Source organism: Cebus imitator, unplaced genomic scaffold, assembly GCF_001604975.1.
Source record: "Cebus imitator isolate Cc_AM_T3 unplaced genomic scaffold, Cebus_imitator-1.0 Scaffold106, whole genome shotgun sequence".
NCBI lineage: Eukaryota > Metazoa > Chordata > Mammalia > Primates > Cebidae > Cebus > Cebus imitator.
In genome coordinates this window covers 4614426-4639650 of record NW_016107421.1, presented here as the reverse complement: position 1 = coordinate 4639650, position 25225 = coordinate 4614426, and the positions used below count along the sequence as shown (strand labels likewise).

The 25225-nt window shown below is 52.8% G+C and overlaps 1 protein-coding gene and 1 long non-coding RNA gene across 4 annotated transcripts; one reads left to right on the top strand and one right to left on the bottom strand.

Moving 5' to 3' along the window:
• Window positions 1–2090: 2090 nt before the first annotated feature.
• LOC119472578 lies at window positions 2091–6760 on the bottom strand. Its single transcript, XR_005201725.1, has 3 exons — window positions 6673–6760; window positions 4939–5101; window positions 2091–2893 (listed from the first exon to the last, which is right to left on the bottom strand). It is a non-coding gene; the product is annotated as an uncharacterized LOC119472578 (long non-coding RNA).
• A 99-nt stretch (window positions 6761–6859) lies between these two features.
• RAB17 (RAB17, member RAS oncogene family) lies at window positions 6860–23454 on the top strand. Of its 3 annotated transcripts, XM_017537752.2 has the most exons (7): window positions 7386–7472; window positions 9853–9961; window positions 12332–12491; window positions 19344–19495; window positions 20095–20220; window positions 22328–22421; window positions 22670–23454. In XM_017537752.2, the coding sequence occupies exons 3-7, from the start codon at window positions 12335–12337 to the stop codon at window positions 22777–22779; spliced, it is 639 nt and encodes a 212-aa protein (XP_017393241.1). In that variant the 5' UTR covers window positions 7386–7472; window positions 9853–9961; window positions 12332–12334; the 3' UTR covers window positions 22780–23454. The 3 variants fall into 3 exon arrangements, with proteins under 3 accessions (XP_037597690.1, XP_017393241.1, XP_037597691.1); XM_037741762.1 differs by lacking the exon at window positions 9853–9961 and having other exon boundaries at window positions 6860–7472; XM_037741763.1 differs by lacking the exons at window positions 7386–7472; window positions 9853–9961 and adding an exon at window positions 10697–11175.
• Window positions 23455–25225: the final 1771 nt, after the last annotated feature.

Below are 25225 nucleotides of genomic sequence, written 5' to 3'. Positions count from 1 at the left end.
ACAGTGGAGGAGGGAGAGGGGACAGAGGTGGGAACAGTGAGGGAGGAGAGCAGGGACCAACATGGCAGCAGTGAGCAGTGGCTAGTCATGTGTGAATGTGGAGGTGAAAGAACTTCCCGTGGGTTAGAGGTGGGACGTGTGAACCGGAGAGGACAGGTGACCCTAGGATTTTGGCCTGAGCACCTGGAGGGATCAAGTTGCCACGAAGTGAGGCAGGGCTGCAGGTGGAGCAGGTTTGGGGCATCAGGAGCGCCAGTGTGGAGTGTGCATCTGAGTCACCTCTTGTGGGAAGGAGTGGATCTGGGCCTCTGGTGTCGGGGGGTGGCCTGGATGGAGGCCTGTGTCTGAGCATCATCTGCAGTTCTGTGCTTTTCATCTGCGGATCTCCAAGCGGGGCAGGGAGCAAGAGGAAGGAAGAGGTGCGGGCCTGAGAATTTTCACTCCAGTGTTGAGAGGTTCTGCAGGGGGCGCAGGGAGACTGGGGCATCGGGACAGGCTGTCAGAATCCTCTCGGGGTCCTGCTCCAGAGGGTGGCCAGCCAGGCTGCGTGGTGCTCATGGCTGTACCAGCAGGGACTGGGGCTTTGGTAACAGGGTGCCTGTCCAGGAGCCTTCTGGGGGAAGTGAAGGAGGCCACTCTGAAGGGCGAAATGGTGCTGGGGGTTCTCTCCCTCTCCCCTCCTACATTGTCCCCACCTCGGGGCCAGGAGTCATGCTTTTACATGTAATTGCAAGAGAAGTTAGAGCGCAGCTGCGTGCCCATGGGAACCCCTAACAGAAAGGACAGCATTGGTTGGGAGAATGTTAGAGCAGCACAGGTCCTAGGGGGCGGGCGGCTGGGGGCTTCACAGGCCAGGGCAGGAATGGCCGAGCTTGTCTGCCCCCTTTCTGGGAGTGCCCAGGCCTCTCCAGGAAGAGATGAGGATTCCTTCCGAGGGAGAGCAGCATGTGGAGCTGTGCACCTCCGCGGAGGCTGATCCAGTTCTGATCAGCTCCTCCCGGGCGCTCCTATGGACCACGGGGTTCCTATCCTCGTCCTCCTCCCTGTGGCCTTGAGTGGACCTGGGCTTCAGACTCCTCACTCATAAAATAGGATAAAAATAATGAATCCCTGCTGTCACATTTGCAGGGCTTGGGACAGGAGTACAAATGGTGATCCAGGCACGATGCGAGCAAATAGTCATAAACAAAGCCAAGTGAAGCCTGTGGAATACCACACCCCACCCCCGACTTTGCAGATACATTTTCCTGCCAGCCTGGAAGCCAGGGTTGCACTTGGAACCCTGGGGCTCCTTGGCCAGGATGAGATGTCCCAGCCCCAGCCAGCCTCCTTCCCCGGCCTGTCTCACGCTGGGAGGAGCCCAGGATCAGTGCGTGTGTGCCTGGCGGCACACCCAGCCTCCAGCCATGCTTCCTGTTGACAGCTGGCCTTTGCCATGGGGCCTGCTGTGGTTTGCTCTTGGGAAGCGGACCTGGAGCAGAGGCCCCTGCAGGCCTCAAAAATAGACTTGGACTACTTGGGTGGGGAATTCTGAGCTCCCCAGATCTGGTAGCGTGATCTAGAAGTGGTGTCCCTTGGCCTGGAGGACTGCTCACCGGGAAGCCGGGGCACAGCCAGAGGAAGGCCAGTATGGGGCCCTCCAGGGTGTGGTCACAGGGTGGGGCTCCATCGAAGGTTCACTGTGAGGATGGAATCATTTACTCTAAGCCAAGGACTTAGCAGAGTGCCTGGCACATACTAGGTGCTCAATAAAAGCAGTGTCTTTTTTTTGTTGTTGAGATAAGATCTTGCTCTGTCGAGACTGGAATGCAGTGGTGTGACCATGGCTCACTGCAGCCTCAATCTCCTGGGCTCAAATGATCCTCCTGCCTCAGCCTCCTGAGTTACTGGGACCATAGGCATGTGACACCATACCCAGTTAATTTTTAAATTAAAAAAAATTTTTAATTCTTCTGCCTCAGCCTCCCTAGTAGCTGGGATTGCAGGCGCATGCCACCACAGCTGGCTAATTTTTGTATTTTTAGTAGAGACGAGTTTCACCATGTTGGCCAGGCTGGTCTTGAACCCCTGACGACAGGTGATCTGCCCGCCTCAGCCTCCCAGAGTGCTGGGATTACAGGTGTGAGCCACCGTACCCTGCCCATTTTTGTTGTTTCTAATCTTAGTGTCTACAGAATTAGGCAGGGCCTCCCACAACCCGGCTTGGCTGCCTCTCCACCCTCACCCCTCTTGCAGCCCGCCCAGAGCCTGTGCCCACTGACAGTGTCCCCGGCCCCGTGCCTCCCAGTACGTCTGACCCTGGCATTGTGCTTCTGGGGCCCGGGAGACCCTCCCTCCTCTTGGCCGCCACGTGGGCTTCTCATGCCTGTGCCAGCATTTCGTCCTGGGAGAGGTCCTCTGGGTTATTCCCCTTCCTCTGGGTATGTAGGTCAGGCTCTCAGGCTTGTAGGAACCTGGGCGGCAGCCTCTTGCTCTGCAGGCAACTGTCCCATCCCCACCAGGCTCTGGACACCTGGGGGTGGGATTTGGGTTTATTCCCTTGGCTCCCCTCTACTCTGCCCAGTCTGGCGGGCAGCCACGTGCCAAACTGATTGTTGAGTGCAGGAATTTAACCTGGTATTCAGAGATCTCTGCTGGAATTTTCCACTGAGATAAGCAAGGGTAAAGGCTTGGAGGCAAGGCAGACACCGCGGTTCCTGCTTATCTCGGAGGCCTTAGGAGATAAGGACATTCTGGAAGAGCTGAACCTCAGATAATTATCACAGCTGCGTTCCATTCTCAAGCACAGCTCTGTAAAGAAGCCCTGAGGAGAAAGGAGGCACCACTGCCCCAGAGAGTCCCCGAGGGCCTCGGCCCATGGTTCCCTGGCCAGAGTGGAGTCACCTGGCCACTTCTGCAAGAAAGAAGATACAGATGTGTTAACAAGCTGAACCACGGTGGGGTCTCCTCGAAAGGAACACGGTGGGCACAGATCTGCGGCAGGCAGTTAGCAATGCCCGCTGCAGGCCCTGAGGGCAGCTTCAAAATCTCTGAAATATTTCTGCAGCAGCAGGCCTGGCTCTCCACACAACCCCAGGGCTGTAAAGGGTGGAAAATTACAAAGGACTGACTTGGAGAGAAAGGAACCCACATGGAATCAACTGTCTCAGACAGAAAATCCCCTGTCACTGTCAATACGTGAGCAGAAACTGAGACATCACCTGGCAGGAGGGTTCAGATTCTTCAGCCACTGGGTGGGTGGGCGCTCAGGCCAGATCCTCTCCAGGGGCCTTCCAGCTCCACAGTTATGTAATTCTGTGTGTTTTGGAAGGAGAACATATGAGTGCCTGCATACATGGCCTGTGTAAGTGGCATTGTGAATATTCTCCCGATCAATGCTAATACAGAAAAGTTGATAAAACGCCTAGAGAGAAATGTAAAAATTGGTATAGCTGTATTAAGATAATATCAATTCTGGTCCTGTAAGTAAATTGCTTATTCTCTGTTTTGCCTAATTGCTCCTACAAGCAATGATGATTGTGTGTGACCCCACATCTACACAGCATTATGGATACTGCCTGGGCAGTGAGTCCTGACCCGCCTTCCATGGAGTTTGTGTCTGAGCCTGATGTCCCATGTCCCCTCGGGAATGCACCTTCCGATTTTCACAATTGCACCGCAGGCTTCCTGCTCATGCTGGATGGCTCTCGGCGCAGAGAGGGATCGACCGACCGCAGAGGCTGGAAGTGGAGGGAGGTTTGGAGCCATCTGGCCCAGCCCCTCACTTTGGAGGTGAGTAAACTGGTGTCGGGAGGAGGTGGCTGGTTCCTGAGGGAGGATCTGGCAGGTTTCTCCCAGATGACTGTTCAGGAGGGGAAGCCAGGAGCCCCCACACCCTCCAGAGTTTCTGGGTTCTGGCCTTTCACTGCATCCTTGGGCCCTCATGAGGAGTGTCAGGTTGCCTGAGATCAGCAATGGCTCCAGGCCCTGCCACACTGCCCAAGAAGGAGGCGGGCTCCGGCAGCGGGTCCCCTGCCACTCGCCAGCAGTTTACCAGCCAGCGGCTAAGTCCTCTGGGCTGGGAGCGCCTCCCTTATGTGAGCTTCGGCTCAGGCACTGTGGGCAATGGATTCTGGGGTGGGCCCCAAGACCCCAAGTCCCTGGTGGACATGTCTCTCTCTTGAGTGTGCGTAGGGCTGTGGCTATGATGGTGTCACTCCTGAGATCAGGTTATATTATATGGGAAAGGCAAAGGGACTTTGAAGACATAATTAGGTCCTTCTTCAGTTGACTGTGAGTTGAGCAAAAGGGAGACTGTGCTGGGTGGACCTGCCCTAATCAGGCAAGCCCCTTGAAAGGGGGTCTAGAAGTCAGACAGCATCTCTTGCTGGCCTTGAGAAGCCAGCCGCACTGTGTGAGGGGCCTTGAAGAGCTGAGAGCAGCTGCCTGTGGACGTCAGCAGGAACAGGGGACCTCAGCCTACTGAGGGAACTGAATTCTGCCAACAAACGTGTGGGCTCAGAAGAGGACCCTGAACTCTAGAAAGACCCTCGCCTTAACTGCAGCCTGTGAGAACCTGAGCAGAAGACCCAGCGAGGCTGTTGTGACTCCTGACCACAGGAACTGTGAGGTCATAAATGTGTGTTATTCTAAGCTGCTAAGTCAGTGGGTATGTGTCACACATCAAAAGATAACCTGTCCGCATTGACCCTGTCCGTCCAGAGATGCTAGAGGTGCACTGCTGCTTTTACTGCAGGCCACCATAACACAGGGCTTTCGGAGCTGCAGATGCTCTCTGCCCTGTCCCTTGCCACGAGTCAGACTTTCTTCATGTGTTTTATCTTATGTTAATGAACCAGACCTTCTCCATGAGCCTCCATCCAGTGGAAAACAGAGGAGAGGGGATTTTACATTTTAGCTCATCCGACCCTGTAGATATGCCGACCCACAGTAACGCACAGTCATCAGGTAAAACGTGGCTTCTCCCGGCCGCCGCCGCCTTGCCCCTCTCTCACATGGACACTGGTGCCTGGGTTGGGAGCATGGCCGGTGACTTCGTGGCAGTGTGGGGAGGAATGTGTGGTCCTTGGATCCATGAGAGGGCCTCGCTTCCCTGTGGTCTCTGCGGGAAACGCCTGCCTGGATGTCAGCCTCTGAGGCACCATGCCCCGCCTGCACCACCTCCTGGGACTGCCTATCCTGGTGGCTCCTTCCGCTGTCCCTGCCTGGCCCTCAGGGCCCCTCTGCACCCTCACCAGTCACTTCTGTGATCTTACACATGTGCATTGCTCAGGGGGTGGCTAGGGATGCCGCCTTGCACAGACAGCTCTGTGCTGTTTGGAGATTTGCCTGAGGTGTTCCAGGGGTCCCCTCTCCCCAGCGGGGACCCTCCCTCATGTGATGGATGGGCTGTTACAGAATCACAGTTATTCCAAAACTGCCTTCTCCAGACAAGGCCTGGCTTTCAGACCTGTTGTCTGGCTGTAGGCACAAACCTCCCATTTTGGGTGTAAGGAGCTGATTCTTAACTACTTGTCTTTTATTTTATTTTATTATTTTATTTTATTTTGAGACAGAGTTTCATTCTGCTGCTCAGGCTGGTGTGCAGTGGCACAATCTCAGCTCACTGCAACCCCTGCCTCCCAGGTTCAAGCAATTCTCCTGCCTCAGCCTCCCAAATAGCTAGGATTACAGGCGCTTGCCACCACACCTGGCTAATTTTTTGTATTTGTAGTAGAGAGGGGGCCTTGCTATGTTGGCCGCACTGGTCTTGAACTCCTGACCTCAAGTGATCCACCCAGTTCAGCTTCCCAAAGTGCTGGGATTACAGGCCTGAGCCACCGCGCTGGCCTCTTTTTGCATTCTTGCTATAAAATTGGTATTTGTATCTTCCTCCCATTCTGTGCTCCCCCAATCCTGCAGGAAGGTGGATTCTTCAAGGGAATTGGGGCGAACAGAAGTGCGTTCACTGAGCCCTCCATCACACGGGTTACACCATTCCCATAGGCCGAGGCCCATACACCAGCCATAGGCCAAGGCCCTCGGGGACTTTCTGGGGAAGCGGTGCCCCCCTTCTCCTCGGGGCTTCTTTACAGAGCTGTGATTGAGACTTGAACTCAGCTGTGATAATTATCTGAGGTTCAGCTCTTCCAGGATGTTCCAGCGTGTCATCATTCCCAGACCTTTGGTTACCAGCCTAGGGGCACAGGCTAAGGACGCCATTCAAAAAGATAGAGATTCGCAAGTCTCCAGGGTGCCGGGGCTCAGCCGAGCAGGCTGGCAGCATCCGGGGAGGTGGCCACGCCCCAGGGAAGTGGTGGCATGGAGGAAGAATCCCAGGGGAGGCGCGGACACAGCAGAGCAACACTGCCCTGTGTTAGGACTGGCTAGTCCACCCTGCAGGGATGAGGGGCAGAGCCTCAGCAGAAGCCCAGGCCGGTGTCCCCCCTCCAGCATAAGAGTCCCCCACTCCCACAGGGAGAGGAACCACTGTGGTGGCAGAGCTTATTTCCCGGCAGCCCCATGGGATGGGACCCAAACTAGAAGTCAGGGTGAGTTTGGAGGACATAAAGTGAGCTGGCTTCCCACACACAGGCTGTGTGGAGTGATGTTCATGGCAACAGATTTCCGTCTCCTCAGCCTCAGGCACAACCCTGCTACCCGAGTCGTGCTCAGAGACTCTGGAAATCTTACCTCAAGGAGGCTCTTCTTTACCACCAAGCCAGGAAATTTCGAGACTGGTCTCCTGAAGAATTTAAGAAGGCCAGGAGGAAGTCCACCTCCCGCTCTCCTGTGCCCCAAGCCTCCAGGGTCCACGGAAGCCACGCCCACCCCACGCCAGGTAGCATCCAGCCCAGGGTCTGACCCTGGACTGGCCCACACTGAGTGGCCTCTGGGTCCAGTGCAGGGTTCAGCCAGGGTTGGCTTCAGTTGACAGTGGGAGGAATTCATTTGACCGAAATATTCTCTTCTCTTCTGGGCTGTTGGTTTTTCAAGCGCAACAAAGATTCAATACAGCTCTGAGGAAGGAGCCAAGAAAAACATTCCATGCCAAAGTGAGACCCCGGAAGTGACACCCCGGAACAAAGCTGAAAACCGGGCTCCAGTTGGGTGCCAGCAAGCTCTGGACTGGAATGTGGCTTCCGGCAGCGTGCAGGTGCTCGTGGGTCACCTGCTTTGTGGTCCAGCCTCCGCCCTGCCCCAGGTGACCACATGATCACTGTGGACTTTGCCTTGAAACCTTTTTGGAGGAAAATAAGCCTGACCTTGGGGCTGGCGGCCAGTGGGCACTGCCCTGGTCCAAGGCTGCTGCTCTTGACCTCTGCTCTGCGGCTGTTTTCCATTGGAGCAGAGGCTCCTCCTGTCCCGCCCGTGGAGGGAAGCAAACCTCCCACTGGGCCAGAGCAAGGAGAAAGGGAAGACAGGTGGCACCTCTGTGGACTGGTGATGACAGGCTCTTCAGCTCCGTACAAGTGACCGAACCTGGGGAACAGGTGAGTCATTGTTTAAACCTCTGTGCACTGTGTAGTGTCTGTGTGAGCACGTGCCTGTGTCTGCCTCTGTGTGTGTGTGTGTGTCTGCCTCTGTGTGTGTGTGTATTTGTGTTTGCCTCTGTGTGTGTGTGTCGGCCTCTCTGTGTATGTGCGTCTACCTCTGTGTGTGTGTGTGTGTGTGTCTGCCTCTGCGTGTGTGTGTGTCTGCCTCTGTGTGTGNCTCTGTGTGTGTGTGTGTGTCTGCCTCTGTGTGTGTGTGTGTCTGCCTCTGTGTGTGTGTGTGTGTGTGTCTACCTTTGCGTGTGTGTGTGTCTGCCTCTGTGTGTGTGTGTCTGCCTCTGTGTGTATGTGCTCACGTGTTTGTATTTGTGTCTGTATTTGTTTGTGTCTGTGCATGTGCCTGTGTGTGCATAATTCAAAGGACAAAGCTGGGTTGGATACTTCCTTGTTCGGATTTCTGATGGCTCACCAGGTCAGATTCCCGGAAGGAGATTCCTCTTTGAATTTTTCTTTGGGAAAGTTCCAATTTTAAGGTCTTGGAAAAAAAAAGATTTCTGTTAATAAGAACCCTTCAAGGAATCCATTTCAAATGACATCAAGATTCCCAATTTCATACCCAGTGATATCTAGGAAGCTTGTCAGATTTTCTTGTAAACTCCTTTTTACAATCTACATTTTGTTTTCTCTCTGAATCAAATGGCTGCACTCTGAACACAGTGTGCTGGGTTCTTCTCATAATGTCGGTGTTCTTCACAGGTCCAGGCAAGGGAGACACAGGGACACATTTGGTAACAGACTCATCAACCAGACCCTTCCCCAGAATGCCCCCTTCCCCACAAAAAAGACTAGTTTTGGGCTTGCTCTCCTTTCTTCCCCCCTTTGTGGAAGGGAGGTGTAAGAGATGAAAAGTCCCCAAGTTAAGATTACTAGAGAAGCTCCAATCTCAAATATGCTGTTCCCGAAAACATCTTTGCCTTCAGAAAGACTGCTAATAACCCGACCTTGATTAAATCCTGGAGGTGGGGGTCAGGTGCCACACTTTTAATTTTCTGTTTGGACTGAGGCCTCCAACCTTTCATTATTGAAAGCTTACAACACTGAATCACACAAAAAGTTATATAAGGAAACGTTTACTGCAATCTTATTACAGAGTAAAAATTAAAACCAAGTAAAAATCCAGTACTAGGAAAATGGTGCAGCAAGTTGAGTTAGTTGAAGAAGTGTTGTGTGTCCATTAGATACGATTTTGAAGCAATGTGGGCGACTGTCTTTGGTATTATATTTAAGTATTTTTAAAACATAGGATATAACTTTATGTTAAAACTATGGGTTTTGGTTTGTTTTTAAGACTCAGAAAAAAACTAAAAGTGGGCAAAAATACCATTCGTGGCTGTATTAAGGGGCTGGAGTTATGGGAAGTCTTTTTTTATATAGACATTTGTATGTTTATAGTAAAATAACGACCTTTTTTTCTTTTTTTTTTTTTTTTTTTGAGACGAAGTCTCACTCTGTCGCCCAGGCTGGAGTACAGTGGTGGGATCTCGGCTCACTGCAACCTCTGTCTCCCAGGTTTAAGCAATTCTCCTGCCTCAGCCTCCTGGGTAGCTGGGACTACAGGTGCCTGTCACCACACCCCGCTAATTTTTGTGTATTTAGAAGACACAGGGTTTTACCGTGTTGGACAGGCTAGTCTTGAACTCTTGACCTCAAGTGATCCACACGCCTCAGCCTCTCAAAGTTCTGGTATTACAGGTGTGAGCCACTGCGTCTGGCCCAAAAATAAAATAACTTTTTAAAACAAAGAGACATATCATCGTCAAAGGAATGAGACGCTGGTATCCCAGTAGTCACAGGACATTCTTTCAGAGTCCACCTGTTTCAGCTAATTCTGACATGTTTTGGGCCACAGATTTTTTTTTTTTTACTTAGGAAGGGTTTTATTAACCCGTGCAAATAAATAGCATAGAGAACTCAAAGGGATAGCTTTGGTTATTTTTATTTTTATTTTATTTCCATAGATTTGTGGTATTTCCATAGATTTTTTTTATTTTTTACTATTTTTTAATTATTTTATTATATTTTATTTTTATATTATATATATATTTTAAATATATATTTTATATTTTTTTATTTTATATATATTTATATTTTTAAATATATTTTTTATATATTTTTATTTTATATATTTTATATTTTTATTTTATTTTTATATATTATATTTTATTATTTATTATTATTTTTTTATTTCCATAGATCTGTGGAACAGGTGGTATTGGGTTACATGGATATGGTCTTTAGTGATTTCTGAGATTTTGGTGTGCCCATTACCTGAGCAATGTACACTGTACCCCCTCTTTCACCCTTTCCTCTTCCACCAAAGGGCGGAAAGTCTCGGCTGTGTCTTGACCTCTGACAGCCTGTCCCAGCTGACTTGGGCAGATCATCTGCTGGGCCAAGTTCTCACCCCAGCCACTCTCACTTTGCCTCAGGTGCTGTCTTAGCCTGTTTGTGCTGCTTTAACAGAATTCCTGAGACAGGAATTTATAAAGAACAGAGATTTGTTTCTTATGGTTCTAGAGGCTGGGAAGTCCAAGGCTACACCTGTTGAGGGCCTTCTTGCTGCGTCATCCCACAGTGGAAGGCGAAAAGGCAAGAGAACATACAGGCAGGCTCACGGACATGAAAGACAGCCACAGTGTTATAATCCATGCTGGGCGTGGGTTAATGAGGGCAGAGTCCTCTTGACCTGACTGTCTTCCATTAGGCCCCACCTCCCAGCACAGTTGTGCTGGGGACTAAGTTTCCAAATCTGCTTTTTGAAGAATACATACAAACCACAGCGGGCCTCTGGAAATCGTCCTCAATTCAGGCAGATATTTCAAAATGCAAGTGTTACGTGCTCTTCTGTGCTTGGCCTCATTCAGTCATTTCTTAGCTGTTTATTGAGCACTTACTACGTGCTAGACCCTGTTCCCAGCTCTAAGGAAAACAGAATTCTGTCAGTGATTTCTAGTCTTGGCTGCATACTGAGATCACCTGGGGAGATTTTCTTTTCTTTTCTCTTTCTCTCTCTTTCTTTCTTTAAAGAAACACAGATGGAAAACTTAATTTTATGTTTTTAATCCAGCTGCAGCATTCTGGAGACAGTCCTTACACAAGTAAAAGTTTTGTCAGAATCTTGGAGAATATGTAGCTTGACTTAAATATGTTCACAAACACANCTTCATACTTGATGGTGAAACTTGAGTATTTCCATGGAAGATGGGGTTCCAGGCTTGTTTGGGATAACCACCCGAGTCTACTACGTGGAGCCCCTCTTCTGTGACGGGTAGAGAGCCCTAAACCCTCCTGTTCCCGACTCCATGACTCTCCAGTCACTTTCTGTCTAGAACAGTCTTCTTGGTGTCTAGGACTCAGTCCTATTTATTTCAAGACTGATTCCAAACTTGATTCTTTCCCTCTTATCCCTGCAGGGCAGACCAGACCAGTCTGTGGCCATGGCTGCTTACTGGGGGCAGTGAGGGCACGTGGGCTGCTTCAACCACTCCTGCTTTTCTTATTTCCTTTTCAAAATTCCTTTCCTTCCCCCTTTAGAGAGACCCCCTCCTCCCCACCGTGGTGAGAGGGGGAGATGAGACCTGATGACAGGACCAGCTGCCCCCTGTTAGGTTTCATATAGATTGTGGGGAGCTTCTCTTCCTAGATAATAACAAACATTATCTATTATTAGATTAGAACATTATTAGAATGTCACCATTTTGCAACCCCCTAGTGAAATAGAGGGTCAAAGTAATGGTCTTCAGTGACTGCCAACATTACAGAGAGACAGCTGGACATTATTTGCCTTCTGAGGGAGGTGCACACACACTCTTGTGGCAATCTTGCCAAAAAATAGCCGGTATCTAATCAGGTTTGTGTCCTGAACCACCACGGTATCAAAGATACAGAGTTCACAGGGCTCTATTCAATAACACAGGGGTCCAATCAGCAACATCCGTACAGGAAATCTACGAGACAACCTGATCTCTTCAACACATGAACTGCAAAGAAGAAAAAAATACCTGTATCTGTCCTGAGGTTTGCAGACGATAGGATGCCTTGGATTTGCTTTACACTAACCTGCTGGGGGGAGGTTTGTGAGTGACACAGCTGGCCGAGCTGATTACTGGGGAAGTGGGAGGTGGGTACATGGGCCCATCAGACCGTTCTCTCTATTGTGGTGTGTACAGCAAAGTTTCCATAATGAAAACATATGCAGGGGTTGCCCACATTTATTTTGATCACAAAGTTGGTTTTCTCTGGGGCATCCCACGGTGGGTTCTGAGGCTTTAGACACAATAGGAATGTGTCTAAATGTGTCTTTGATGTTTTGAGATCATTGAGACACCAACATTTTTTTTTAGGCAGAGTTTTTCTGAAACACGAACTTTAATCCATGAACAGCCAACCAGGAAATTCTCAGATGCTTTTTACCTCTCTCTGCGTTAGATACTTCTGGGACAAGTGGCAGATTTGTAAGAAAAGACAGTAATGGAATGAGGACAGCCAGCCCTGAGACCATTACACACAATCATCGCTTGTCAGGGTCTGCCATCACCCATGCCTGGCGCTTTCCAAGCAAAGCTCTCTTTGTTCCTCACCACAGACCTAAAAATGGGTCTCACGCACCCCAGTTTGCAGATGGGGAGATGGGGCGTGGGGTGCAGAGGGGTGCAGGAGTACGGACCCAGGTGGCCTCTGAGTTGGGAGCTCTGTCTGGGGCCACCTGCTCCTGACCAGGAAGAAGCCCGGGGTTAAGCTTGCTGCGATGGTGTGGCTCGGATATTCCACCTGCCTCAGACAGTTGTGATTCTTTGCAGGGCATGGCACAGGCACACAGGAGCCCCCAGCCCAGCGCTGCCCCCAGCCAGCCCCGTGTGTTCAAGCTGGTTCTCCTGGGAAGTGGCTCCGTGGGCAAGTCCAGCTTGGCTCTCCGGTACGTGAAGAATGACTTCAAGAGTCTCCTGCCTACGGTGGGCTGTAAGTGAGGGGCGGAGCATGCTTTGTTGGTTTTCAGTGCAGAAGTCCAGGCCACTGACCCACACCTGGGGCAGATGGGGATGAAGCCCGCCTAGGAATCCCCATACTGTCCTGGAGTCTTGTACTGCCCGTATCCAGTGCATGACGGGAGGGGGTGTCTTGGCTCTGGGTCAGGTTTCAGCTCAGCTGGAGTCTGCAGGGAGTGGAGATTCAGGGGTAGGATCTCTGGCCCAGAAGGGTCAGGCTGGGTGTGAGGGATTATGTTGGCAGAAGGGAGAGCCCAGAAGAAGCCTCCTGGGCTCTGGCCACTCAGTGGCCCAAACCAGCTGTCCTCTCCCCGCGCCCAGGCTGCCCTCCTGCTAACACTGCTCCCTTGCTTAATTGACCCCAACAGCACCTTCCTTCCTGCCTGGACTTGGTTTACCAGTCTGGCCTGGATCATTGTTGGGGATGGGCAGGGAGGGAGGCCTTCTCGCTGTGTTTCTTGAAAAGGCTAACCCGTCACGAATCTCAGGAGTAACTGTAGGGGCATCTGCAGGCTGCTGGCCTCCTTCCCATCCTGCTGTGGGCACAGCCTGCCTAGGCAGTGAAACGCAGTTTTCACCTGAAACAGGGAAAGCCAGGGGTTCTTTCTGCGGATCCCCTCTGGGGAACACGTGCAGAATCAGACTCTGTTTCAGATTCGGACTCTGACATGGATAAGCTGCCCTTTCTCCAAGTTCACTCATTCATTCACTCATCTAACAGGTGTCTGCTGAGCGTGGACTCTTCTGTAGGCCTGTGTTAGGTGCGGAAGATTCTATAACCAGCTAAACAGATGCACCAAACACAGAAACACACTTGTAAAATGTGGCACATGACGTTCGCTATTAGGGAGCCCTTCCATTTTCTCAGGGGGGCGGTTCCTGAAGGATCACCAGGGGATACAGGGGGATCGGCAGGGGTCTGTCTGGCCCGACTCCCAGAGCTAGTGGTGAGAAGGGCTAGAGCGATGGGGAGAGGCTGTCTGCAGAGGCTACCCTGGGGAGAGAGAGTCAGAACTTGCCTGGGCCGTGCAGTCCTCTTTCCCATTAGCAAGGAGATCTGCACCCCTCACCCGTGATATTGGACTTGGCTTCCTTTAAACATATATCGAAGGGCTGAGGCTGGCCTGATGGTGGCCTCAGTTGAGAACAGAGAACACAGATGGGGTCCTCACCAGGCCTGGATGTTGCGGGCTCTGTACCTGGGTGGCTGGTTTTCAAGATGCAGAGGCCTGTATGACTCATTCTATTCCTGGTCCTCTGCCTGTCCCCTCAGGGGTCATCCCCCTGCCGGAGGCTTTCAGATGAAAGCCAGGGTCTCCCTTCCTCCAACACCCTCTCCCCCGGGTTATCTCCTCTCTCCGAGGGGAGAACTATCCTACAGGCTGGATCTGCCTTTCACCCAGGACTGGTGCTTGGAGTCTTTGTTCCCACTCTGGGTCTCTGTGATGGGACGGGGTGGGAGGCTGTGGACTGTGGCCCATGGCACAAAGGAGAGAGGAGGACAGCCAGATGAGCTTAGCCTGTGGCTCACAAGCCGCCTTCAATCCATCAGCCTCCAAGCCTGGTGTCCCTACTTTTGTGTCGAGCACCTCTGTGTGTTGGCAGCTGTGCTGGGTTGGGGGCAGAAATGTGGAAGCTCCTTCCTTCGCTGTTGGCTGAGTCCCCTGTGGGAGCGATGGTGTCCTCTGCTTCCATCCGAGTGTCTGCGTCATACACAGGATAATATTACAGCCTTTGGAGGTAAATATTTCTGTAACTATGAGTAGATGTTATACAATTATTATGATGTTAATTTTTTTTTGAGACAGAGACTTGCTCTGTCACCTGGCCTGCAGTGCGGTGCCGTGTTCTTGGCTCACTGCAACCTCTGCCTCCCAGGCTCAAGCCATCCTCCCACCTCAGCCTCCCGAGTTGCTGTGACCACAGGCATGTGCCACCATAGCAGGCTAATTTTTGTATTTTTTGTAGAGATGGGGTTTTGCCATGGTGTGCACCACTGCACCCAGCCTATGTTAATTATTTTATTATTATTGCTTTTTGAGACGGAGTCTTGCTCTGTTGCCCAGGCTGGAGTGCAGTGGCAACACCTTGGCTCATTGCAACCTCCACCTCCCAAGTAGCTGGGATTGTGCACACCACCATGCCCAGCTGATTTTTGTATTTTTAGTAGAGACGGGGTTTCATCACTTTGGCCAGGCTGGTTTCGAACTCCTGACTTCCAGCAATCCACCGGCCTCGGCCTCCCAAAGTGTATGCTAATTATTAATCATCACTATAATTATTACACGATCATATATTATTATAAATGTGGATATTGCCAGTTTTAGGATGAGGAGCTGGGATGCGCCTATTCCTTTAGCCGACGTGCTTTGGGGAAGAGTGATCTGGGCTGTGTAAAAACTCTTTGAGAGCAGACACTCCCGCTGCTTTTGTCCCGTGTGGTTTCAGCTTTTACCAAGAACACTGGCTCCTGCCCAGGGGAGAGGGTGGGCCAGGAGCAGAGCCTCAGAGGAGAAGGGAGTGCTGTCCTCACAGGCAGCCTGGAAATGCAGGAGGCAGCACGCAGAGTGTGTGGCTGCAGGAACTCCGAGGGAGGGAGGGGTGGATGGCCACGGTCACGCAGCTCCTTCCCTCTGCCCGGATGTTTTCCCTGTGAAATGGGGGCGTGAACACCTTCCTGGAGTGAGCTCTCCATGAAAGGTTGCTGTTACCTTGGGTGACTTAAGGTCATCACCAAGGCTGGCCCTGTCTGAGGGGTGTCACTTCAGGCCAGGGCCAGCCTCTGGGAGGATGGACTTGGGTCCCTGGTGCCCTCCTGAGGGTCTGGTTCAGTTGAGGGGTGTGTGGAGTGGGTCCCACAGCAGGAACATGACACAGGAGGTGGGCTTAGCTCCTGGCAAGACACAGTCCAGTCAGAGGAAGCAGGAAGCAGAGCCAGAAAGTGACAGTGAGTCGAGCCCTGAAGCTGGAACGCCAACATGCTGGCCAGTGCCACAGGACCAGGCAGGCACAGAGGCAGCGCGGAGGGGAGTCCAGGCTAAGCCAACAAGCTGGCCAGTGCTGCACGACCAGGCAGGCACAGAGGCAGCACGGAGGGAGTCCAAGGTAGCGCAGCCTTCTGCCAGGGCCTGTGGTGGAGCTGGCAGCTTCAGGAGCCACTGCTGTGTCAGGGTTGGGGGTTGGCACTCTCCATGAACTGCCACCACCACCCTAATGGCCACAGCAGGGGAGCTTCTGTGTGCTGCTGGCTTGCTGTGTGATGGTGATGTCTTTTGGAAGGATGGTGACATCTAGTGCTTGTGTGCATATTTGCCAGCTGAAGCCACGACTAACCCCAGACGTATTGGGCTTTTTTCAGGAAGGGGACGGTGACAAACAGGTACTGAGCACATTCAACTTGGCACCAGCTCACTTCCCTCCTGAACTGAGATTGTGGCTGACGTCCTAGCGCTCCCAGAAAATATGTTTCCATTTCATGTTCTTTTCAATTTGTCGTCAGCTCACTATTTTTACAAAAAAAGCCAAGTGCTACAGCAAGGGCTTCAATGAGCAGAATCAGCTCTTTATTTAAATTAAAAGGTAAAAAAGCAAAATAACTTATATGATGTTAACATTTAGCAGAGAGTCTGGGCGCAGTGGCTCACTCCTGTAATCTCAGCACTTTGGGAGGCCAAGGCAGGTGGATTGCCCAAGCTCAGGAGTTCGAGACCAGCCTGGGCAACATGGTGAAACCCCATCTCTACTAAAAAAAAAAAAAGAAAATAAATACAATTTAGTAGAGGAACTTTTATTTTGCAGTGGTATGAGCACACCTCACTGTAGCCTCATCCTCCTGGGCTCAAGCCTCCACCTCTGCCTCTTCAGTAGCTGGAACCACAGGTGTGTGCCACTATACCCAGCTAAATTTTGTATTTTTGTAGAGACAAGATTTCACTACGTTGCCCAGACTGGTCTTGAACTCCCGGGCTAGAGTGATCCTCCCTCCTTGGCCTCCCAAAATGCAGGGATTACAGGCATGAGCCGCTGCACGTATGCAGACCCATCAGCTGTGTGACCCCGGGCGGCTTGCTTCAGCCTTCCCAGCCAGAAATTTATTTTTTAATCACATTTTCGCATTAGCTGTGGAGATATAGGAAATGTGGTTAGTGGGTTTCTGGAAAAGGATATGATAATAAATGCATGATGTCTTCTCGGATACCTGTCCAGGGGCCCACCTGAGGGCCTTACAATTCTCTGCAGAGAAGAGAAGTTTCTATCTGTAGATGGCCGAATGTTGACTATTATCATGCATTATCATTGCTTGGACTAAAAACCATGCCCTCCTTGGAAATTTCCTGGGATTTTACATTAGTTTAAATTCAACTACCAGCCATCATTTTCTTTTCTTTTTTATTTTTTGAGACAGAGTCTCGCTCTGTCTCTTGCCATCCGTGCTGGAGTGCAGTGGTACAATCTCGGCTTACTGCAACCTCCACCTCCTGGGTTCAAGCGATTCTCCTGCCTCAGCCTCCCAAGTAGCTGGGACTACAGGCTCATGCCAGCAAGCCTGGCTGATTTTTGTATTTTTAGAAGAGACAGGGTTTCACCATGTTGGTCAGTCTGGTCTTGAACTCCTGACCTCAAACAATCCACCACCTCGGCCTCCCAAAGTGCTGGGATGACAGGCATGAGCCACCGTGCCCGGCCCCCAGCCATCATTTTCAACATGGAAAGGAAAATATGAGAGGCTAAGATTGGTAAATGGAGAAAGCAAACCTGAGTTTTATGCCCACCTGTTCCCTGTCATAGCTTTTAAGATATAACCAAATTCAAAGTGAGAAATGTGATTTCAAGGGATAGGAAACAAAAAGACGTGGATAAAAGGCCCACATTTTGAGACAAGTCCGCGAAGAGCAAAGAGGACAGGAAGAAACAGCAAAATTCGCGTGCCGTGTCTCTCCCTGCTCAGGGCATTTGACGCCACCTGGGTGGAGGGCGCCATTAGCTCCTGCCACGGAAGAGGAAGCTGAGACTTAGGAAGCTGGAGCAAGCTGCCAGAGCCACACCGCCGACGGGTCCACGTTCATGGCCTGTGCACGGCCTTCATTCTGGCCCCACTGTCAATCCAGCTGAGCACCTGCTGTGTTCAGAGGTTTACAGCCCGTTCAGTCGCCCTGTTCAAGCTGGAAATCACTGGTCCTACTGTCTGGATGGAGACTGTGGCTTTGTGTGACCTGGAGAGTTTGTCTGACTTCAAGTTCCTGGACCTGCAGTAAACTGCAGGCCTCGGGCAGAAGAGCCCAGACGGTGGCTTCCGTTTAGGAAGAGATTGTCTCCTGAGAGAGAAGCGTGGTTTGCTGCGCCATGCTGGAAATCTCTGTGCAGCCATGCCTCCTGATCTCTGTGTAGTGGGTACAATTGTATTTTTCCCTCCTGCAAAGATGTGATTAAGTCCTAACCCCCTGAACCTATGAGTATAACCTCATTTGGAGAGAGGTAATTTTGCAGATGTAACTAATTAAGGCCAACAAGCTGAGACTCAGGATGGCCCCCAAGTCCAGTGACTGATGTCCGTATGAGAAGAGGAGAGGACACAGCTACAGAGGGGCAACCATGTGAAGACAGAGGCAGAGACGGGGGTGATACAGCTACCGGGAATGCCAGGGTTGCCCGCAGCCCGTGAAGCCGAAGGGAGGCTCGTGGTACTTAATTATGTCAGCCGCAGGACACTCACACACTGTCCTTGGAGTGAAAGTTTTCATTTTAAACATCTGGATCTGTTTGCCAGAATCTCCCCAACAGACTCCAAACCCAAGCCAGGGTCTAGGCAGGGTAGTGGCTTTCACAGGAGCCTGTCCGTGCTGGTGGCTTCTCCATGCCCCGGACACCTTGTGTTCCCCCTTTCCAATTCTGTGTGTAACACATCCCTGACAAGCCGCACATGATGGGGGAAACATTTTGGAGATCTATAAAACAATCATTTAAAAATCACATCGCTTTGGAAAGCCAAGGGTACAAAATCTTTACATGAACAGTGCATTGCCCAGTATGTTAAAGTGCTTGGAGGTAGTGTGTGTGTGTGTGTGTGTGTGTGTGTGTGTGTGTGTGTGTAGCAGGTACATGAATGAGTAAGATAAAGCTCCTGTCCTCCTGGAGGAGACAGGTAGAGAATGCAGGAGGCCTAGCTTCGGGTGTGTTTGGGATGCTGGGAGGCTTCCATGGAGGCAGGGGACCCAGCAGCCATCTTGGGGTTGACGCTCAAAGATCTCAGAGGACACCTAAGAGTTTTCTAGGGGAAGAAGAGGAAGGACGCCATGCAGAGGGGAGAGTAGAGAAGGGGGTTGGGGGGAGCAGCATGGGGGAAGTGGGGAGGGTAGGAGGTAAGGAAGGACTTGGAGGAGCCTGTGCAATTGTGGCTGGCCCTGCGCAAGATGGGCCTGGCAGGCAAGGGGCCAATGGGCCGGGGGTGCTCAGGGCTCTAGGGGCTCCAGAGCCCGGCTGCATCGCTGGAAGCTGGCAGGGCTGCATCAGATGCCGGGTTAGTGGAGACCCTTCCCCAGCACATGTAGCCTAGAGCTTTTGTGTTATGTCCTGGAGAGATTGATCTTCCCAGCCAAAGACTCTCCGAAGGGCTCATAGCAATCACTCCTGATGCTTTGCTCGATGTGGAAGCCTCCATGTCCCAGAGGAGCTGTTTGCTCGACCTCCCGGCCATGTGGGCGTAGGAGGTGCGTGGCCAGCTGCCCCTCTGAGCCCATCGCTGTGCCTGTGGCTTGCTGTGGTCCCACCTGAGCCGCACATGGGCACCTCGTCCTCTGAGTAAGCTCTCTTGGCCTCCCTGTTTCAGGTGCGTTCTTCACAAAGGTGGTGGATTTGGGCACCTCCTCTCTGAAGCTTGAGATCTGGGACACAGCTGGCCAGGAGAAGTACCACAGTGTCTGCCACCTCTACTTCAGGGGCGCCAATGCTGCGCTTCTGGTGTATGACATCACCAGGAAGGTAGGGCCTGCCTCCAGCCATGTGCCACTCTCCTTCCCATGCACCTGCCTTCTGCTTTCTCCAATGCAATGATGCCATGGTGTACTCACAAAACAGGGGCCCCCTTTGTGAGCACTAGTCACCTCCTCCGGGAGGGCCTCCTGACAACCCCTATCCTCCTCCACAGCCGGGGTTCTCCTCCTCCGTGGTCTGCAGAGCACATGCCACAGCCAGCTGCCGCTCAATAGTTCCTGGTGCTGTGTTGGGGCCAGGGTTTGGGGTGATGGCCAGTCCCCAGACTCTTGCACAAAATCGTCCTTTGAGGACATTTAGGAGCTCAGGGTATGACCTGAAATACCCCGTGGCCGGCAGTCTCCTGGGCCTGGTCAGGGTGAAGGAGCTGACGTGTGTCCCAGCAGTTTGCTGCCTCGCTGGAAAGGTCACCCAGAGCAGGAACAACCCCTCCTCAGAGGAACGGAGCGGCGCTGCAGACCCGTCCACGGCCAGCTGGATTCTGTGACATTTTACACAACATGACCAGCACCAGTCTTTCCCCCCTGGAATAGCTCATGGAGACCGCCTGTAAGTTGTGTTTGATGTTACTTTTTCTTCTTTCCTAGGATTCCTTCCACAAGGCTCAGCAGTGGCTGAAGGACCTGGAGAAGGAGCTGCAGCCGGGAGAAGTCCTGGTGATGCTGGTCGGCAACAAGACGGACCTCAGTGAGGAGCGGGAGGTGACCTTCGAGGTACTGCCCGGGAGCCCCTGTTGTTCTCTTCCACAGGCGGAGGAGAGAGCCCTGCCCACCTGCGTCAAGACCTTGGCACGCACACGTTCACACAGGTACACCCGCTCCTGCATGTACTTACACGTGTGCACACGCACCTCCACACCTCCACATGCCCACACGTACTTCCACACACACGCACGCCCCCACATTCACTCACACTTGCACCCACACAAGTTTATAAGCACACACACAGATACAAACACACAAACACACAACTTTCTTTTTTTTTTGAGATGAAGTCCTGCTCTGTAGCCCAGGCTGGAGTGCAGTGGTGCGATCTCGGCTCACTGCAACCTCTGTCTCCTGGGTCCAGGTTCAAGCAGTTCTCCTACCTCAGCCTCCCAAGTAGCTGGGATTACAGGCATGAGCCACCATGCCCAGCTAACTTTTGTATTTTTTAGTAGAGCTGGGGTTTTACCATGTCGGCCAGGTCTTGAACTCCTGACCTCACGATCTGCCCACCTTGGCCTCCCAAAGTGCTGGGATTACCGGCGTGAGCCACCACACCCAGCCCAAACACACAACTTTCTATCTAAATTTCTCTTTTGGTCAAAGATTTCTTTCTGGTCTTTCCTGGAAAACTCAGGCCCAGGGACAATGACAGTTCAAGGCCAGTGGTGGAGGAGCAGGCACAGGGTAGCCGGTGGAGGGAAGGGCAAGGTGGCGGCTGCAGGGTGGGCTCGGCCTGAATGAGAAAGATCCAGTTCCTCAGCAGAGCTCCCTTCCCCACTCAGCTCCCAGAAGGGGGCTCTGTGTAGATGTAGTCCCCCTCACCCAAGTTCTGTCAGGTGGAGGCAGCGGTCACCCAGCTGTCGCTGTTGTCTCTTCCACGGCATCTTACTTCCCACCACATTTAGGACAAAGACCACGTAAGCAGCTGCAGGCAAGTGGCCGGTGGGGAGGCCCCACACACACTAGAGGCTGGCGCAGGGGCAGCCCTGGCGCAGGGGCAGCCCTGACTCAGGGCTTAGGCCGACCTCCACGCCTCCCGAAGAGAAAGGCTCTGGCTTCGATGGAGGCCGAAGAGAGATGGAGAAGTGGGGTGAAGAATTTGGAGAATTTGCGGGGAGAGCAAGGGGAGCAAAGGAAGGCAGCCTCAGCCTGAGCCCTTGTTGCAAGGCAGGGTGGGGAGGGGAGGAGCCTGGCAGCAGAGCTGTGGCCCCTGAGAGTGACTACATGGGCTGTGCGCTCGGGCAGGCACAAAAACATGGGCGTGAGGTTCCCAAGGTCTGGAGGGGCAGTGGGCAGCCAGGGTGGGTTTGGAGCGTCTGCCTGGGGAGCTGGCTGAGGAGCAGCTGGCCCAGGCTCTCTGGGTCAGGGTAGGAGGGGTGCATGCACAATTGTGGACGGTGCCAGGGCTGTGTGCATGGCTGGCCACGCCTGCTGCCAGCTCCGTGTCTGGCAGGACAGTCAGGAGCCTGAGCTGTGCTCTCCAGGATCTGCCACAGGCTCCTCTTCCTGGGAGAGTCATGGAGGCTAGGGGAGGGGCCTGCACACAGGGGGCCCCCATTCCTCGGCCACCCCTGACTCCTGGGCGAGGCGGTGGCCTTCCCGTGAACGCTTCTCTCCTGGTCTCCCATTGCAAGGCTGCTGTCTTCCAGTTTGCCTTTGCTCTGGGACATTCTTTCCTCCCTATAGGAGACCCACGTTGGAAAATGAGGGGTCCCCAGAGGAAAGGCCCAGGTGGGCGCCATCCAGGGGCCTCCCTCTGCCTTTCATGTTTCCTGGGTTCTCAGTTGGTTCTCTGCCCAGCATTGGAGCCCACAGGTACCCACAGCCATAGTGAGAGGGGAGCCTCGTGGTGGGAGCGTGGCTTCCCAGGTCCTGCAGGAGGAGGAAGGCTGCCGCCAGCCAGCTAGAGGAAGAGCCTCTTCCAGGGATCATATCCCTCCCCTCCTGGTCCTGGCTGCTCAGGAGTGCCAAGAAATACAACCTGGACACGAGGCGTGGAGGAGCGCGGTCTGACCCGCCTCGGCTTTCTTGGGTCTTACTGTTGGGAGTGAACCAGGTGTTCTTAGGAAACTCTCTTATAAACAACGCTGGATTTTGTGGCTGTTTCTTTCAGGAAGGGAAGGAGTTTGCCGACAGCCAGAAGTTGCTGTTCATGGAAACTTCGGCCAAACTGAACCATCAGGTGTTGGAGGTGTTCAGTGCCGTGGGTGAGTGATGCCCCCACGGGCTAAACAAGGTGGGGGGTGCTCGTTCCTGATCGACTTCCTGGGTCCCCTTTGCTGGTGACGCAGGATCCCACAGAATGTCTCTAGGGACTGGACGGTGACCAGGAGGGGCAGGAAGCCCTTGTTCTATGGTTCTTTGGTTCTATGGCTCCCTGGCTGCTGGGCTGCAGGGCTGTGCTGGGTGGGGGGACTTCCCTCCCTAACTGGCCCCCTTCTCTTGCCATTCGCAGCCCGAGAGCTACTGCAGAGAGACAACAGGGAGGGCCAGGCTCCACGGGGGGACGCAGCCGTGGCTCTGAATGAGAGGCCAGCGCGGCAGGCCAAATGCTGTGCACAATAGGTGCAGCCACCCCTGGGGGCTGTGGGAAGACGCCCCCAGCCCGGGCCATGGCCACCTCTGCGTAGTTCTGATTCACTGTCAATGCTGGGTTGCTCCCGAGCCATAGAGGTTCCTGGAAGTTTGCCCCCTTTATAAAAACCACTTCCCACAGCCAGTGGGAACCGTTCCGCCAGGAGAGGAGCTGGCGTCGCATGACTCCCAGAGGGTGCTGTGTCCCATCCCCACCCACACCATCTGATTTCCGGATGCCTCTGCCAGCCCTGCCTGGATGGTGGCCCCTCAGCCAGGCGGCCTCTGGACACAGAGGAAGCAAGGATTGGAAAAGTCCCTGGAGCACGGCGATGGTGGAAAGATGCCTCTCGCCTGATCTGGGTGGGGCGCTGGCCCGGAGCCCGGGCTCACCTGCTGCTGGGGGTTTGGGGAGTGGGCCCAGATGGAGGTGGCGGTGCCAGGAAGAAGCGGAGCGATAACCGAGCATGGGGTGAGCCCAGGACTAACGCCTCTGGGAAGGGCAGCTGGGGGCAGTGGCTCTGGCTCCCTCCCATGCTCTCCTGGCTGGAAATGCAGCGAAGCTGAGTTTCTGTCCGATGAGTGGGAAGATTCATTTCACCTGAGATGTAAGTCGTACTGCACATGCATTTCTTTTTCTCCAAAAATTAAATTGCTTTTGACAATCTGGCATTTGGAAGCTTTCTAGTACAAGGCAGGGCCCCGAGCCTGATGGACTGTTATAGATTTTTCTGTCTATATTCTGGGAGGGTCCCTGTGAGGTAAATGAGGAAGCAGACCCATGTGCAGCTGTGACTAACGTGGGCCTGGCCCCACTCTCTGGATGGGATGCATTCCCAGATGGCAACACTCCTTCCTGCCTGCCCGCCTTTGCAGAGAAACCTGTCTTAGTCTGCTTTTGTGTTGCTCTAAAGGGATACTTGAGGCTGGGTGATTTATAAGGAAAGAGGTTTATTGGGCTCATGGCTCTGCAGGCCGCAAAGGCTGCACGGGGCCAGTCTGCTTCCTGGTGCGGCCCCAGGCTGCTTCCACTCCTGGCAGAAGGCAGTGAGAGCTGGCATGCAGAGGTCACTCGGGGAGAGGAAGTGAGAGAGTAGGGGCAGTTCCCACTCTTTTCAACAAGCAGCTCTGGGGAAACTCTTACAGGCGCTGTTGGAGTAAGCTCACTCTTTACAGCTAGGACGGCACCAGGTCATTTACGAGGGACCCACCCCCATGAGCCAACGCCTCCCATCAGGCCCCGCCTCTCACACTGGGGGTCAGGTTTCTTCCTTCCTCCTTTTTCTTCTTCTTCCTCTTCCTTGTCCTCCTCTTCCCCTTCTTTCTTCTTTCTTCATTCCTCCTCCTCCTCTTCTTCTTTCTTCACCTTTCTTCTTTTTGGAGATGGAGTCTCACTCTGTCACCCAGGCTGGGGTGCAGTGGCATGATCTCAGCTCACTGAAATCTCTGCCTCCCAGGTTTGACTGATTCTCCCGCCTCAGCCTCCTGAGCAGCTGGGACTACAGGCATGCGCCACCATACTCACCTAATTTTTGTTTTTTGTTTTTTTTTTGAGACGGAGTTTCAGTCTTGTTACCCAGGCTGGAGTGCAATGGCGCGATCTCGGCTCACCGCAACCTCCGCCTCCTGGGTTCAGGCAATTCTCCTGCCTCAGCCTCCTGAGTAGCTGGGATTACAGGCACGCGCCACCATGCCCAGCTGATTTTTTTGTATTTTTAGTAGAGACGGGGTTTCACCATGTTGACCAGGATGGTCTCGATCTCTTGACCTCATGATCCACCCGCCTCGGCCTCCCAAAGTGCTGGGATTACAGGTGTGAGCCACTGCGCCCGGCCTTAATTTTTGTATTTTTTAGTAACGATCGGGTTTCACCATGTTGGCCCAGCTGGTCTCCAACTCCTGGCCTCAGGTGATTCGCCTGCCTCCACCTCCCAAAGTGCTGGGATTACAGGTGTGAGCCACCACATCTCGTCCTGGGGGTCAGATTTCAACATGAGGTTTGGAAGGGACAAATATCCAAACTGCAGCAACCCAGCCCCTGTTTGGGGAAGAAAACCCCACAAAATGTTTTCCTGTTGGGTTTCTTTCTGGACACTGCGGGGGCAAGGTTATTTCAAGTTTTTTTGGAAGGTGTTGTTGGTTTTCATCCTTGCCCCTGGGACTCTGATAAGCAGGTGTGAGTTTTAAACAATAGGACGTTGTTACCCACCTGGAAACAGTGGCATCACTATACTGGCTGCTGTGAGGATCAAGGCAGGAGAAAGCGAAGTGCCTTCCATTTGATGCTGAGCTTCCCATCACGCGAAAGGGGAAAGGGCTCTGTGCCTGGAGCTTCCCTGGCTCCACCAGGCTTCCCTCTGCTCTCATTCACTTGGCATAGAGATGCCAGGCTGTGACCTTCAGTGGGGTCCAGACCATGGGGAGCCCTGCCAGGGGT

Bases quoted from the DNA above. Each gene is read 5' to 3' on its own strand.
- RAB17 (XM_037741762.1), top strand. From the start codon at position 12,335: ATGGCACAGGCACACAGGAGCCCCCAGCCCAGCGCTGCCCCCAGCCAG. The intron at 12,492-19,343 runs GTAAGTGAGGGG...TCCCTGTTTCAG, and splicing joins TCTCCTGCCTACGGTGGGCT to GTGCGTTCTTCACAAAGGTG. The intron at 22,422-22,669 runs GTGAGTGATGCC...TGCCATTCGCAG, and splicing joins GGAGGTGTTCAGTGCCGTGG to CCCGAGAGCTACTGCAGAGA.